This window comes from Bombus affinis, chromosome 13 (genome assembly GCF_024516045.1).
Source record: "Bombus affinis isolate iyBomAffi1 chromosome 13, iyBomAffi1.2, whole genome shotgun sequence".
NCBI classification, from domain to species: domain Eukaryota; kingdom Metazoa; phylum Arthropoda; class Insecta; order Hymenoptera; family Apidae; genus Bombus; species Bombus affinis.
Genome location: NC_066356.1, coordinates 7,996,082 through 8,013,885, shown reverse-complemented (window position 1 = coordinate 8,013,885; position 17,804 = coordinate 7,996,082). Strand labels below are relative to the sequence as shown.

Below are 17,804 nucleotides of genomic sequence, written 5' to 3'. Positions count from 1 at the left end.
TGGAGATAGACCAGAGAAGATGAAAACTATAATAAATAATTATTTTTCAATGTTATTACTTTTTCATAATTATCATTACCAATATGTATATATAACACGAAATACTAATCGAATCTGTTTAACTGAATAGAGTATATGCATCTGGTTCATATTTACGTGTCGGAATCTTATTTACAGGATTCGAGATATGTACAAGGGAAATTTGGTACGCAGAAGATACATGAAGTTGATTGGCGCACGCGTCTCGCGTTGAAGCTTGTTTTCTACGTGCTACCGTGCACACTAACCAGTGGGTCAAACGTTCTGCATGACACATAGCCTACTGGTCGCCCAAGTTCGCGTCGAAGCAACGATACGCGGAGTTCTGCGTGAAACGATGCACACATGCTCGTACCACGTGCCTGTCACGTGCTCGACGCGAGAGGTATGTCACGTGAATGGTCCGTACCCGCAAACAAAGACAATAAAATCGTATTAACACCGTCATACAAACCAACTGTGTAGAAAGCCAATGCAATCGTCTAGAACTTTCATCGAGTCTACTTGTAGAAGATCATTGCATAGTTATCGCGAGGCATCTTGTACGTCTGAAAATACATACTGTCCGTGATCTTGAATATCTTCTTTCATCTTTCATACCGTAATCTATGATCAAACATCTACAACTTTAACATAACATAATGAATCATACTTTCCCTCTGTTTCGTTACTTCATTTTTTAATTAAAAGTAGTCGCTTGCGTGTACTGAGACACAGGACGATCGCCGAGCTTTTAATTTTATGCGCTCTGTAAATGTGTAGGTCAAGGTTAAGATAATGATAATGGAATATCGACATTTTTACGTGTCAACGATTCGGCTCATTTGGCTACTTTACCTACCTCGTATACAGTATATTTGAAAACAAAAAATGATATCGTGTAAAATTGATACTTTATGTTTAGTTACGAACAAATGATTCTTGTACGATTCGAACGATGTATGGTCCGAGAATATTTTATTTGAAATCATCAATTTCCTTGGTTGTCAAACGATTTACGTAATACTCACTACCGTCGTACTATAATTCTTTTAAACACATTTTAACCACATTTTCTCGTACAGATGCACGGTAATATATTTAACTGATTACGTAATCTAACTCCCAGTGCTGTTGACTTTATCGATCAACACTTCCACGTGCAGTAGGTACGTAACAAATGTAATAATCCATTTTTCACTTTTACAGGAAATAAGCGGCCTATCCTGAGCGATCGCCGAATTATCGAAGATGCGAAAAACTGTAAAGGAGCATTACTACCTTAACCAGGTAACATGATATCTAATTAAATGCAAAAGATCGAAGGATGGGTTTATTAGAAAAGGTTTGAGTTAAGACGCTCCAATTAAAACATGTTCATCAACCATGTTCTGAAACCGTCAACCCCTAGACTTTGTTGGGGCAGATCACAAATTCTTAAAAATAATTTCATCGAAACTGCATGCTCCAAAGATATTTTAATCGAGTATATTATTTGCTCGGTATGCCATCTGCAATTGTTTCGAGCGCCATATGTCATAAAGTCGCTAAAAGAGACATTCAATAAAAGATAGACTTTCCGTAGGAAATAGCAGTCGTCTGCCATCTGTCAACGAAAATAATGAGTGCTAACTTCATTTTTAAATCACATAACGTTGTTACAAGAATGAACGTGAGAATTCGCGATTACGTGCCAAACTAATTTGCCTTGTTCAAATCTGGATGAATAGAGATCGAAGAAAATAAACAACAGATGTTAATCGATAAATATTACTTAACTTACTTAACTTTTCGCCAGCACGATGCATGTCTATTTTAAGTTACATTTTGAAGTAATTCGTTATATGAATTTGTTCTTGATGTTTACCTCCTCCGATAAAGAGCAAATCGTTACATATTCAGCTCACTGCGTGTTTATTGAGACACGTTGCACCGATAAAAGCTATTATTACCATTCCGCTGTTTTTGTAGGAGTATTTATCAAATATATAAATATATATTTTTCATACTCATAATAGCATTTATCACTTTTTGAAATTGATGGCACAAATAAGCGGTTCGTGATATATTTTGTACTGTGTTTTTACTGAAACACTTTTTAACGAGAACATTTATGCAACGATTAGATATGATGTTTCATATTTTATACGATCATTTTAAATGCTAAGGATAAATCCTAGTGCAAAGTGCAGGGTTAATATTTGAATTGCAAGTTATGAAAATTAGAAATATTTCACAGTCTCTTGTATCCAATTCCGTATAACGTAAAAAGAGAAAAACATTACCATTTGTATCGCCATAATAATAATTATAAAGAGTGCATCGCGAAATTCTCACGCGTTGTTCAACATCCTAATCTACACCCATGACGCATGAACAATTCTATGGAAGCAGATCATGTGACAAGACTTTTCTGCATGATTCATTGCCTCCTGTTCGTTTAAAAAGTTCCCGAGAACGACCGCCGTTATAAATACCGTTAAAGACACATTTGAAACGATATTGTCTGATGTAATGATCGAGAAAAACCTAATTTCACACAGCTAATAAAAGAAGAAGATGTTACATGGACGATAACGCTGTTTTATTTATGGCGTTGAATATTCCTGGTTGAAACAATCAGAAGAAATATGTTTAAACTACTCCAAAATAATAATTTATTTATATATGTTAATAATGTTCTATTGTTTCTAAAATTAGACATTGGCAAACATTATTAACATGAGAATCGGCAACAACTGATAGAACAATCTTATCCTCCTTTCAGAGACGCTACAATAATCAGGTGTTTCGTTAAGTAAATAGTAATTTACAAGTTAGTTCAATACTAATATTTTAGTAGTAATAGCGATAGCGCTGTCTCGTGTTTCCTATAATCTGAGAATCTTAGATCTAAGAAGTTCAAAATCGTGTTTGCTTGAAATCTGAATAACTTTCCATTTTATAGAAATTTTACTTCTACTTGGATTTTTTATAGTATTTTTAATGTTGCTCTTTTTATTACTGAACCTTCTTTTCTAATATCTTCGTTACATTTATGTTACAATCTTTCCCTTCTTGGTGTTTTTGTGCTGATCTTTCCATTGTTTTCTTCGAGCATTCTTGCGCAGTTCTATCTCTTTGTTACTAAAATTTGTCGTATTCCTCTCGCATTCCTCTCGTCATTGAAATCCCTCGGTTGAGGAATATTCTTATTGCCAGTAAAATATAGACACTTTTCCAGGCCCCAATTTTATTACAGTAATATTCTTTTTTTCTTTTTTCTATTTATTTCTTTATATTCACAATTTGTCCAATTTGGACATTTGGCAGAATCTTTTAACAGTTATATTGACATGTTGACGGCTACCCCCAGCGGGGTACCATCCTCGCATTTGCTAGATTATATCCTTTGTGTTTACAGTAATATGAATTCTACAGTAATATGTCTACAGTAATATGAAGCCTACAGTCTATAATAGTCAGGTAGTCGGTAGGTACGATTTTAAAGAAAAGTGACCGACTTAATGGTCACGAATTTAACTACTGATAAATCGCAGTGCGAAGTACTACATGCCAAGAATGCCAAGTACTACAGATAATCCAGGTAGTTTTTAGTGTAGAGCAGTTTCGGACATTAGTAACTATACAAAAGGTGGAAGGCATCTAAATTCCCTAATGTTAAGAAGATAATTAAACAAACCCTTTGCAATAAAAATCAAGATCGTAGCTAGAATCTCTAATTTCTCTTTCTCTATTTTTCCATAAATTACTTGCATTAACTTTTCAATAAAAGAAATAAAGATAATTTGTGCGGAAAATACTCGCTTCTAGGAAAACTGATACAGCAAAATTCTATCGATAGAAATAGATCACTTTCACGAGTCAAGAAGGAGAAAATCTTTTCCACAAAAAGAATATCTATCACTATTCGTTCTATCGTTGCGAATAGTACGTTCACAGAAATTCTATAGTGCAAAGATTTATTACTATAGAAATTTATCCTTATTAAAATCAGTATTTACTAGAATTCGTTATTAAATTTCCTCGGATAGATTTCAAATAACCATTACTTGTCTGAAAACGTATTTATTTAACTCTTAGCTACACATAAGCTATCTATAATATAACGTTGTTGGTCATTCTAGCGTTATCGTGAATACGTCCGGGAGCGAAGAAAGCAAGAACATCCGCTACAGTGACATCACTCGCGATATCCATATTCCTCGCAGTGTTCGATAACCATATTTGTATCAGACTACTTTTTATGTGACTTTTCAAAAGCACGTCGGGTTGTCATGAGAACTCGCCGAAGATCAAGCATTTCTATTGATGTCGCTTCTATTGGTCTTAAAAGCCTCGGACAATTTCCGTCTATGTATGTGATGAATGTGAAAATATAAACAAGAGTTATCAGGCCTGAACTCGTTAATTAACTCCGTCAGCATAATAGTTTATATAAAAACTATATTGCCTGAAGCGATTGCGCATTTAGTTAATACAAATTCTAATTGAAGGCAAAGTTCGTAGAAGATATAGAACTAAACCTTCAATTAATTAAATGCTCCTTCGTGTGCCGTTCAATTCTCTGTTGTTTTTCTCGTGCTATTAACTCTATTGCGTTTCGTTTGACATTTCGTTACTCATAGCCACTTATAAACCCTTTTATTTTAATGCGAGCGGTCGCTGTTTCTTTAATCATTCAGAGATTATGGAAGGTAATAACAATATAGATTTGTATCTTTGATTTTGTAGGTCTTGTTCTTGAACCATTGAGGGTCTGAAGGAATTAAATGTTGAGAATTTACGAGAATTGTCGGTTAACTGCGCCTAACGCATATAATAAACGCCTCTATAAACTCGCATAACTCATAACGTCGTATACTTAAAATACCTATGCTAATAAATAAATAGGAATTTTTCTAATATTAGAATTTTGCTACCTGTCAGCTATTGTTCGCTTTTATCCTTTTTTTCCACGTGGAATTTCCTCGTGCTTTATCTTCCACTTGTTTATTGATTTTAGATCTATCCTACAATCAATAAAAATATCATCATTTATAAATTTTAAATATCCATTCTTTTCCTACTAAGTTTCTTCTTCTTTAAGGAAACTTATAAAAAAATTCCAGTTATATCTATTCGAACATTAATCGACGTAACTATCATTTAATTTATGTCCTAGAGCTCTTTACAAGCTACATTTGACTTTGAAATATAACGCAAGGCAATGCTAAATACACAATTTTCATGATTTTAAATTCCTAACGAACCTGTTTTTCTTTCAAAATTTCATCTCTCTATATGTATAATGATTACGATTAATTTAATCCTCGAGTCGTATTTTGAAACTGTCTCCTACTCTCAGCAATGTTTCAAGTTGTCTCAAATCCGTTTGGTCAATATTTAAAGATAGATCTAACAAACTTACGTCACTTAATCGACGAACAAATAATAGAATTTGTCTCTATCAATTATATTATTTTCAGAAGGTTGTGAAGCGCATGACTCATTCTCAGGTCACGAGAGTAACTTATCAAATCTTATCGAATCTCGTGACTCGTGTTCAACACTGTCCAGAGAGTGAAATGATTCCCGCCCATGTCCACCGTAGAACCACTACTTACACTTGCAACACGAAATTACATATATACATGTATATATGTGTACTTGCTCGGTACACGTGATGATAGTAACGGAAGAGTATCATTCTCTGGTACGTAATCGATTTTCAATCTTAGAGAGCAATACGAGGAAAACTGAAGTAAGACTGTTAGAATTTTTATAGCTAATATCAGAAACCAGTCTGTATTCTTATAACACGATTATTTTGTCAGTGATTTCGAACAAATCCTTTGGTAAAGTCGAAAGATATTACCGTTACATTGGTTAAACATCAATTTGCTAGAAGATTGTGTCAGAATATGCATATTTTTCTCGTAATAACTCCATTGCTGTAACATGATGTACTGTTTATTTGATTAGGATTGATGTAACGGACGATCAGTCTTCGTAATGCAGTAAGAGGTTTTCCGTAATTTTCCAAAGCCTAAGCATGTGATTAAGTTCTAGAAATCCTCGTGTAATGCTCGTGACGGGTAATCGATTCGTGAGAATCAGTAGATAGCGCATACGAGTCAGCCCGGCGACTTGTTATTATCCTCTGATTTGATTATTCAATTAAACAGTAATCGTGATCGATCCAATAGAGCCGACGATTGATCTCTTAGCACGCGTGCTACACATGAACTCTTGATTTATCGATCTCGATGTACCACAGATAGTTGACCTATTTCTTGGGAATACAACAATTTACCTATTATTACTTAATCTAATTCTTGCTCAAAGAAAACAGATTTTCCTTCCGTGTTGTTTCTATTGCTCCGCTTTAAAGATCAAAAGTAAAGGTTTAAGAAAAAAATTTGATATTGATATTGATATATATTGAAATATTTCGAAATTTATAAATAATTTGAAGAATAAACAAAAAGGGTAATATATTGAGAACTATATTTACAATTTTGTATTACTCATAAGCTAAAATTTTTATCGTTTATTGGGATAAAATTGGGATTTTTATTTTACCGTTAATATTAAAATTTAATATTTCTAGCTCGCATAACTAATATTATACACGCTGCTAGGTTGGCAAACTAATAAAATCTTTGAACATTTCCTGTTTGCTTGATCATCATTCTTATGTCAATTGAAAGTAACCAGTGAAACTTAACGTGACAGTAATGAAAACGAGTTAATAAAAAGTTCAAAGTCACGTTGCTCGAGTAAACTCCATCAGTGAATTCCGCGATACACGTATGTGAAAATGAATTCAGGTCGATCGATCGAAGACCAATTCGGACTCGATCTCATTTTCGATGCGATATTACATAATTTATAAGCTTGGCTGAATCGTAAATTAAAAAACAATCGATCAATTGCGTCGATTTCATCAATGTTTGATTGTTTCTCCAGCTGTTGGGAATCTGTCCAACTAGTGTCTCTAATAATTTGTCTCTTGAAGTCAGGACCTCTACACTTTTAGTCCTTCTCTTCAGTGATGTCTGAGTTATTTGCATATATTTCTCGTTTTTTCTAGATATAATTTCATGCAAATAAATATCTGCATGTGCAAAAACAGAATGTTGCAGAGTTGGTTGAATATGTACGTACATATCTTTATGTTTTAATTATTCATTCTTTAAGCGTTCTGTGTAAATATCACATCTTTGGTGAGATATACGTATGTATTTGCCAGAATGTAAATAGAAAATCGCAAGTACAAGACTTAAAGAAGTAATATTATTTTGAGGTATGTGTCTGGAATGATTTGCAAATGTAATTTTTTAGTATGTGATGTCAAGGTACCTGCATTTTTAATTGAATAATTATAATAATCGAAACGATTGATATAGATAAATCCATAGGTATTGCTCATCTCTATTTTTCAGTATTTTAATTTTAAAAAAAAGGAGAAAATCCAAAAGCAGAATTTCCTGCTTTATACGATGAAGTTTAACGACGAAGTTTCTATTTTCTTTATGAAAAATTTCACTAAGGGAAATATCTTTTTCTTCGAGAAAATCTTTGTTTGCTTGGTGAAGAGGCAGCGACCACGCATCGATACGGTTGATGTATTTTCTCCGATCATTTGTTTCTTTTAGAATTATGCAAGTAACTTAGAAGGACATAGACGTCGTGCATCGTTGCAGAACACGAAGGATTGTGCAACATGCTTTAATCTGAACGCGGTGTCTGAATATTAATTCCATATGATCTCATATTATTTTCATTCGATGCAAAAGGTGTCGTAACGAGAGTCAAATAAGAAGCATCGCTGCCGTCCGTTCAAGAATTCATCCTATGGCACGTTTTTTCCTCTTGGTAAACAAATAAGTACAAGATCAGTGTGAAAATCCATCAAACATTATCGCAGGTAAATTAATTTCCGAATTCCTCCAAATTTTGTCGTGTCTTGCGGTTTGTTTCATTCTTGAAATAAATTTCAAGTGTTTACGACAGAAAATCGATAATGATTTCGATTTCGATGAATAGTGATTCTTCTTTCAACTTTACTAAAAATTAGTTATTTGCAAATCTTCTTACATAAAAAGGACGGTCGTTTTCAAGATTGCAAGTGACCTCTTGCCGGAGAATAAGAAAATTAATTCAATGAAACGCGAGAGAAAGCAAAAATATTGCTACGATTCCATGGCAAGAATTTCGATTAAATTTACGTAAAAAATATGTAATCTGCTTCCGACAATAGTACGTTATCGACATCGCCGATAACAGCGCATTTATGATCCAATAACAGTACCAACTTGTCACAATGGAAAAGTTGTTGAATGCTTAGAAAATTCATAGCGTGTAGAATGATACATTTTTGTATAGAAAACTTTATTTAAAAAATGATTTTTAATTCTAATGGAATATTATTTCGACGTGAATTATCTAGGATTTCATAGGATCGCCGAAGATCAACGAAAGGCGTAGATAGATGGATCATTTTCTCGCGCTGTCTAACGTGCCTAGTTAAACGAAGATGTTACTCCCGGCATGAAAATAAGCGAAATTAAATAAAACAAGACAGAAAAGACGTAAGAGGCACATGACTGCAGCTTGATATGAGAAAACTCGTGACAGCAGGCTCGATAACCCACCGAGAATAATTTAATCGACCGCAACAACCGACAAACGTGTTCAGTCCTTCATCAACATGTCCAGGAACCGGAATTACGAGACATTTACAGACGAGTGTATGTCTTTCAGCGAGTAAGTACTTACTCTATGAGAACATTCTTTCATCGATGCATTTTTGAAAGGTAAAAAGATCAGATAAATTCGAGGTTGACCGTGTGCTCTTTTCAATCGATGATTTAACCGGTTCGTTCGGCTATTCTCCGTGTCCACTAGGTGAATCGATCGGTAATATGGTCGGTAATTGTCTAATTATGGTTCTAGCTTGAAAACAGCCTACTGGGAACATTTAAAGACCGGTGGGTATGTTCTCACGTAAAATTCGTCACGATCACGAATGTTTTCGTTCTCTGAAATACTCATTTTAATTAGAAGGGAGAAGGTTTAAATTAATCGTGCTTATTGTAACTTCTTGTGTGATTAACCTTTCACGGCTTAATTATCTCGAGTGTTATGAGAATTTTTATTGATGATTTATGTAGTAGTTTCATGGATTAAAAATTGAGAAGATAGATATCATTTTTGTGTCAAGAGGAAATCGATGCAGTTTCGTTATCAGGCTTTTGGTATCTTGAATTATCTTCAATAAAATCGTGGCTTACAGGACTTGTTTGAAAGATATGAATGAAGACACGCGCTGAGCTTCAGATTATAAATGCATAGTTAGAATGTAGAGTATATATAAAGCTATCTTCGATAAAGAATTATATAAAAGCCTGATTGTTTGTCTATTGGTAAAAACGTCATGCTCTGTGATTACAGTATTTGTATAAGATGAACTATTCGGTTAGCTTATCTCTACGTGTAACCATGTTTTATAGTATGTTTTAATGTATATACGATTCGTCATTGTACGAAAATAAACCAAAATATGGACGATATAAAATTAGAAGTAAACTTAAAATACAAGAAAAGTGAATACAATATCATTACGAAAATTTTCTGTTCTTACGACACGACGTGCAGACATGATGCAGACGAGTAAGAATATATTTCTCTAGACCATCATGTTTGCGATAAAATAACAAGTTAGTTTTTAATGTTGTTTGATATCTAAATATTGTTCCTCGGGATTTTATGAAAAGATTTTATCTCTTGATGAGAGCAACTTTACGAAAACGTGCCAAAAAAGAATTTCTGCTTATCCGTTATCTCATTTTGCACATTTAGCTCCATGCGGAGGAGACATCAATATCGTAATTCACAAACAACGATCGTGACAAATTCAGTCACGAGTTCTAGAAGCGACGAGCGATACGGTCCTATTTTTCTCAGATAAACAAATGATCAAATCCTCGCGATTGTTCTTATCGATACGAATGTAGATTGCGCTTTACAGAGTATACTTTCAATTCGGAAAGAAATCAGAATTTAACATGTCCTTTTTTTCTCATCTGACAGACCGCTTAGTAATATTTTATTTTTACGCTCAGTCAATATGAACATGTTGTTTGTGGTAAATTGAAATTCCATATCCAATTTCCATATTATTATTAGCAAGTAATACCTGAAAATACAATCAGAATAACAGTGGTAGAATTAGCATTCGTTCAAGTGATTTTTAGCAATTTTTTACCAAGTATATCTTTCTAGAATTTTTAACATACTATTTATAACTCTTGCAATATTTTTTACAATTTTTCAGAATATCTTGCCTCAAAATTTGTAGTACACTCCTTAATTCCGTTTAATAGCTTTTGATTGGTATATCAATAAAAGTATTTTTTTTTCTTTTTTTAGCGAATTTTCTTCATTGATGTGATAAATTGGATCGAGTTTCATTTTTTCAAGAAATTTTCACGAGCACGCGGCAGCTCGAAGGACGCATGTGCGCGCGGACAAAATTCGCGCGTCTTTCTACTGCGCAGGTCAGCGGCAACTCGACCAACCAAAAGGTCGGCCGCTTTTGCTTATATAAAGCTTTGCCGGCAGTTGTCGCGAGTACATTCGCTTTGCGCGCGTCATCCAAGAAGGGATGAGTAAAAGTAATTTCTTTTTCGTTGCTGCAGTTTCTACACGAGTGTTTTCCTATTTCTACTCGTTGTGATTTCCTCTTTCCTTTCTTCTTTTTTGCTTGATTACGATTTTCACTAACAAAATTTCCTATCGCAAGAAGAAATCAACGTCAAAAAGAGAAGAAAAGCAGAAACAATCACGACCGTCAATGTACATGTATTGTCCATGGAAAAAGATACAAGTGGGATTCTACGAGATAGGGCGAATAATTGGCGTATCAAGAATTTCTTGAGAGAAGGAAAACTGTTCCGGAAAACGCTACGTGATTTCGTGATACTTCGTTAGAGGTGACGAAATCTAACTAGTTTAGACAGAGAAACAAAAGAGGAAACAAAGACGGGAAGAAAACAAAAGGAGGAAGATAGAAAAGAAAGAAGGAAAAACAATGCGCGAATTTCCTCCCCTAACGAGCATATCATTGTGATTAATAGACTGTGATATATAACTTGTACATATTTTATTTTACTTTAAAATCGTTCTGTTTGGGGTAAACGACAACTGAAGATCAATATGACGAACACCATGGCAGAGTAAGTGTATACATAATATATAAGTACATGTACGCGTTTGCTGACATCTTTTACTTGCACAATGTCCTGGTCTTACGATCACACATAACGCAAAATTTGTGTTGATCGTTTGGCCTCGGACAATCGTAATTATGTGTATCACTAAATCTACTTTAGGTAATTATAATTTGCTTTCAAGAGAGCCGAATTTTTCATTTAATTTTTTCAGTTATAATTACTAGACTACGAAGATTTAATCAAATCCTCTCTCTCGTGAACAGAGTTAAAAGGACAAACGTTAAATATTTTATTTAATCTCTTAAATACGATAATACTTTGGATATTTTTGCGTATTAGATGCATTCTATAACCTTTCGCACATTGAAATTTCCCATAGCACGTAAACATGTTGACTAAGCTATTCTAGTTGTAAATTCCTTTGAGCTTGGCACTGTTTATCGTAACGCGTATATTTCGACCTTCTCTTCAATGATTTAGTATAATTTTCATCAGAATCTCACAGTTGGAAGTTAGCCTGGCTTTCTCACTGTTTATCGTAATTGACTGATTGTAACGTGACGCACGTTTTTCTTTCTCTCGTGCGATTCGCTGTAATTTTTACAGATACTTTTCTAATCTCAACAAAATATTATTTATAAGTATAATTTATCAAATATGTTCAACCGCCGCTCTTGTCGGATATTCTAGAAAATTAGTTAAATCAACGACTCGTCGTAAAAGATAAGCAATAACGAACATGTGAGGAAATTGAACCACACTTTATTTTCTTCGTAATTCTTCTACTTTTTTAATCCGTCTCCATCAGTCATCGATTATCGACGAGCGATGAAAGTCATTCCTTCACTGCACAGTGTTCTTACGCAAATTAAGCTCCCGAGTACGTGACGTGAACTTCCATTTTCGGTTGTGATAACAATAATTAATTACAGTCGATAATTTTCTAGGTGAAGGATCTTCCTATTCGACACGCCACGAACAAATAACGATTGAGGCTATTTACCGCGACTTGACGTAATTACCCTATCAATATGCACCATTAAGTAGTGGTATTGATGACCATATAACGATTAAAGTTCGATGTTTCGCGCGCATCGTGGATATATTACAATTATTTTCAAACGATACTTATTTCTCTGTGAAATATTTTCTACGGATAATCCGAGTGAACTAGAGTTCATAATTGATATTAAAACCATCAATTTGTAATTTCTCATAGTAATTCTAGAGATAAAGGTTGATTTATTTTGGAGAAAGCCTAGAATTTTTATGAATGAAGCTTTACATTCCTTATACATACATTTGCCGCACAATTTGACTTCTTCGGTGCTTCGTTAAAATTTTACACCTTGGTTGTAGCGAACAACGCAACGTTTCTAATCCATTCGACTCATCTAGTTTCGTAAGTCATAAACGTTAATTCCTGTATACTTCGATATAGAATAGAACTCATGGTACTCCCGAGTATTTTCTGGAATTTTGTTTGCAACAATACGACCATGTTCAATAGAGAGGTTTAAGAAGGTATTTAACGACAATGTTCGACAGGTTGATCGATAGACCTCGATTGTCAAATCTCGGTTTTGATATATCAGTATTAATATATTCTTCTTGCATTTTCGATAATCCATCATCATCGCAATTATCGATATTTAACAATGTCGTCTGTGTGATCGCGTGGTAGTAATAGTAGTAGTAGGCAATACAATCTCGTTTGCATCACTAAACGTTGACTAATCGTAATCGGGTGTACTAGGTGTTCGATTAATTCACTTCTTCCCGTAACAAATTGAATTTCCGCCGTTCAATTTTCCGCGGCGTTGGTCCCTATTGTTTTCCGTTGTCGAACACATGATGTAAGTGATCTATTAATATACACCGACCAGAACATGATTGTGTTCAGAGTACACACTCTACACTTGAACCCTTTCATGTAACGCGTGGACAGAAATAATTCCGTCCGAGTGTGCCAAAATTTGTGAGTCTCTCCCGGCTGAGTGTACGCGATAGACAGCGAGGACAAGGCGGAGAAGAACGCTTTAAATTTGATGTGTAAATTTAATGTTTGCCTTCGAAAGCTTCCACGAACAAACACGTGCATTTTATTGTTCTCTTTTTCCTCGAAAAAATATGTAGGCCGGCAAATAAAAATGAAGGCCGGGTTTAAAGATCGTCGATGAATTCAAACGCTCTTTTTGGCTGTGTTTCTTTCGATAAACATTCTACATATACGACTATTTTCTGATTCGAAGAGTATCGGAATATATACAATACAAGTGAAGGATATCTAATCGTGAAAAACTATTTTATATTGGTTGTATCGTTTTATACACTTTTGATATCTGTCAGCGTTTCCGCGCCCGAATAAACAAAGATCAGATCTGTATTATACAAGCATGTAGAAACGAAGCCGCGATTATACACGAGTACATTGCAAACATTGCATCCAGCTGTGTTTTATTAATAACAAATCTGCATGTGAAAGCAATCTCACCAGTGATATTTATCATTACCGTGCGCTTATCGTTGCACCATTCGCGTTGCTCGCGTCACGTTAAGTATGTTCTCCGCTTGTTTTCAACGGACGTACAAATGTACAGGATCTTTAAAATAATTTGCATTACAAAACTGCGAAAGAAGATATAATGTAAAAATATGGAAAGTAAGGATTAAGTAGCAAAATAATTACGCAATCATTTTTTCGCGCAACGTTACTTTGTCAAATGGAAAATCGCGTTGGATTAATGTTCAATACTTGTGTATCATTAGACTGCAGATTTTTATCAGAAGTACAGAAAATATGCATAATGTGGAAAAATATGTAAAATATCGAAAATATAATAGGTTTGGTTTATTAAATTATATTCATAAAGATATAAATTTGCATAAAAATTCTCAGCCTGTTTATTATAATTTTCTATAAACAATACTTCTCCTTTCTATTAATTCTGCGCATAATGAAGTACCCACATATTTGACCAAAATATTTTTCCAATTCAAAACTGCCGATTTGTAATACGATCGGCTAATTTATTGTTACACTATCTTGCGTAAAGATAACCGAACATATATGTGCGTACACTATAACAGAATATACAAGCATATGCCTATGCATACTCTTATCCGCGATAGCACTAATATAATTGCTAGCAGCTGTGGTCAGAAAAAAGTGTCTAAGTTTATGAAATTTTCAACTTCGTATCCGTTCTGCTCCTACGAGTATTTTCGAAGTTGAACCGATTTAAAAACACGCTTATCGATAACTCGTGTTAACGTTGGTTCGTAATCTGCTCTAAACAACAGTCTTACCGTCGTCATCTTCGCTAATGTTCTAGAAATTGTCAAACAAAGAAGAGATACCACTATACCAGCGCGTGCTATTCGTAGCAACATATCACAAAGTTCTCTTTGTTAATTCCGTGATTCTGCCGATTTGATGGTCTTAATTACATCGACCTACTCCTTTAAGTTCATTCACAGGCCACAGAAAATTTTCGCCATTAAATATTCACGTCAGCTATTTAGTCACTTCGAACTTTGTCAAGGCTATTATAATTGTATACGAGATTTGCTCTTTGTTAAATTACAAAGTACACGATGGTGTTCGTAGAAATAATTCATAAATCGATTTCTAGCTGCTAGCGAGATTTAGGTCGTACTTTATTTTGGTAACGTAAAAACAGTGCCAAATTTTCGAGTTATCTCGAGTGTTACTACTATGTATGTATCTTATACGCGATAACAAGAGTTCATTAATGCAGAAAAGATTAATTTTCAATGGATGAGTGTATATATGCATCTTTTATTTTCTTCGAAAAGGTGATTCTCGAGTAAATACCGATATGCAGTTTCACATGTGACGCACGCTTTATCTGTATCGGGTAAAACTATCTCTCAGCCCATGGATAAATAACACTAAACTGGATACGTTGTGTTACATACAGAAAAGTATATCTATCATTGCGTGTTTTATTTTAGATCGATCCAAGTGTTTCCAAATCCAAATAAATTAAAACTATTTGTCTATTTTATTATATAAATTTATATCGTGTAGGTGATCTCATTTCACGTAAATATTTAACGAGGCAGATATTAATAGAAAATGAATTATTTATTGCAGAAAAAATGGTGACATCCAAAACTCAGAGAAGTCATCCTTGGTGGAGTCAAAGATACTTCCAAAAATTCAGTCATCCAATCGTTTGGAAGATGTACAACCTATGCTAGCGACAAACAGTGCAAGCAGTGATCCAGAAAATGGTGGTACTGTTAATGGGAGCGTTGTCAGGCAAGTTCTGGCAGCAGTAGTAGCACAACTTGGGACTATCAACACTGGTATGACCTTTGGTTTCTCTGCCATCGCTCTTCCACAACTTCAAGAACCAAACAGCACCATTCCCATCGTCGAAGGTTCATCCGAGGAATCATGGATCGGTAAATTAATACCATTTAATTAAGAATCGTAAAATCGTATGATCATGGTTATAACAAACTATGCTTTCCCTACAGCTAGTATGTCTTCTATTGGAACTCCCATCGGATGTTTGATGTCTGGATACATGATGGATGTACTTGGAAGGAAACTATCACTCATTATCACAGAGATTCCTGCACTACTTGGATGGATATTAATTGCATTTGCAACTGACATCCATATGATATACGCTGGAAGATTCTTCGTAGGACTTGGATCGGGCATGGTCGGTGCTCCAGCTCGCGTCTACACGGGAGAAGTGACTCAACCCCATCTACGAGGAATGTTGACCGCTTTTGCAAGTATCGGGGTCAGCACCGGTGTTCTAATCGAGTATTTATTAGGAAGCGTACTTACGTGGAACATCTGTGCAGCCGTTAGTGGAATTTTACCTCTTGCCGCTTTACTATTGATGTTTCTATTTCCTGAGACACCGTCGTATCTTATGTCTCGTAGTAGACCTGACAAAGCACGCGAAGCATTACGACAGTTTCGTGGTAGTACATGTAATATTAATCAAGAAATGGAAACACTTATCAATTTTTCAAATAAGAACAATATCAAGCGACTAACAGGATTTCGTGAGATAGTCAACGCTCTGTTAAAACCTAATGCTGTTAAACCATTTACTCTGCTATTTTTATACTTTTTAATATACCAATGGTCAGGTACAAACGTTATAACTTTTTATGCCGTTGAAATCTTCCAAGATTCGGGAGCAACGTTAAACAAGTACTTAGCTGCGGTAATTCTCGGGATGGTTAGATTAGCATCAACCATTGTTGCTTGTATCTTATGTAAAAAATGTGGACGAAGACCTCTCACGATGGTTTCTTCCGTTGGTTGTGGACTTTCCATGATAGGATTAGGTGGATATATGTGGTTAAGAAACTACTGGATTACGAATAATTTTCAACTTATTGCTACTTGGTTTCCTGTTTTATGTATATTTTCATACACTATAACTTGCACTCTTGGTTTCCTTGTTATTCCTTGGGTAATGATAGGCGAAGTGTATCCAACACAAGTACGCGGTATTATCGGAGGTTTGACTACAATGGCAGCCCACTCTTTTATCTTCACAGTAGTTAAAACGTATCCGTTTTTGGCTAGCTCAATTACTCGGCACGGTACTTTCATTCTTTACGGTTGCATATCTTTATTCGGCACGATATACTTTTATCTGTGTCTTCCCGAAACTAAAGGTAAAACGCTTCAAGAAATAGAAGATTATTTTTCCGGAAGGAACGACGATTTAAGAACCGGAAGTATAGGTAGACATAAGCCAAAGATGTTAGAAGCGAAAAAGGGTCAGATATTGCCTTGAATTACTCGCACAGTCAACATTTTAATAGACATAAATTAACGAATCTGTCTTCCATTGAACAAACACAAAAGTTACATGGCTATGTTTTATTATTACTAATCAAAATTAATTCTTATATTATTATCAAAGAGTAGTTTTAATTTAAACAACAGAAAAATGGTATTATATATATATTCGTCTTGTAACAAGACATCGGAACTGGTAACGTGATCAAAAGACTTCAAAAATCAACGAAGATCTATTAAATCATATTAAGACTTCAATTATCGATATCCTAATATTTTATTTTTCATTTTTAAGTAAGATAATTTTAATTTGCGACGATATCTATTTATTGATAAAATATTCAGGTAACTTAAATACTACATAATTTTTTTAATGAAATAGTAGTAATAAGATATATTTTTGTAAGAGTTATTGACAGGATCAAATCTACTCGTCAAAAAACAGAGGGAAGAAAGGAGACAAAATATGTACATGCTTTACAGATGTTTTAATATGCGCACAAAATACGAAAGGTGCTATTTATTGTTATAGTATTATAATATTTGTATATATGTGACAAGAAGATAACATACAGTTAACAAGCTATGTAAGAAACATTTGTAAACAAACATGGTGTGACAATGTACCCAAGTTCCAACAATGCAAACTATTCTATAAGTTAAATTAAACATTTTTAATATATTTATTGTGTAGTTTGGAGTCATATTTTACCTCTATGATCCTAATATTACAAACGCTGTTGTCTCCTCAAAAAAATAAT

At 34.3% G+C, this 17,804-nt stretch overlaps 1 protein-coding gene across 4 annotated transcripts; it reads left to right on the top strand.

Moving 5' to 3' along the window:
- The first annotated feature begins 188 nt into the window (after positions 1-188).
- Positions 189-17,725, top strand: LOC126922912 (facilitated trehalose transporter Tret1-like). 4 transcript variants are annotated; one of them, XM_050735856.1, is made up of 6 exons: positions 189-424; positions 1,228-1,308; positions 7,800-7,930; positions 8,453-8,769; positions 15,358-15,671; positions 15,747-17,725. In XM_050735856.1, the coding sequence occupies exons 4-6, from the start codon at positions 8,714-8,716 to the stop codon at positions 17,036-17,038; spliced, it is 1,662 nt and encodes a 553-aa protein (XP_050591813.1). In that variant the 5' UTR covers positions 189-424; positions 1,228-1,308; positions 7,800-7,930; positions 8,453-8,713; the 3' UTR covers positions 17,039-17,725. The 4 variants fall into 4 exon arrangements, with proteins under 4 accessions (XP_050591813.1, XP_050591814.1, XP_050591816.1 ...); XM_050735857.1 differs by lacking the exon at positions 7,800-7,930; XM_050735859.1 differs by lacking the exons at positions 7,800-7,930; positions 8,453-8,769 and having other exon boundaries at positions 191-424.
- The last annotated feature ends 79 nt before the right edge of the window (positions 17,726-17,804 follow it).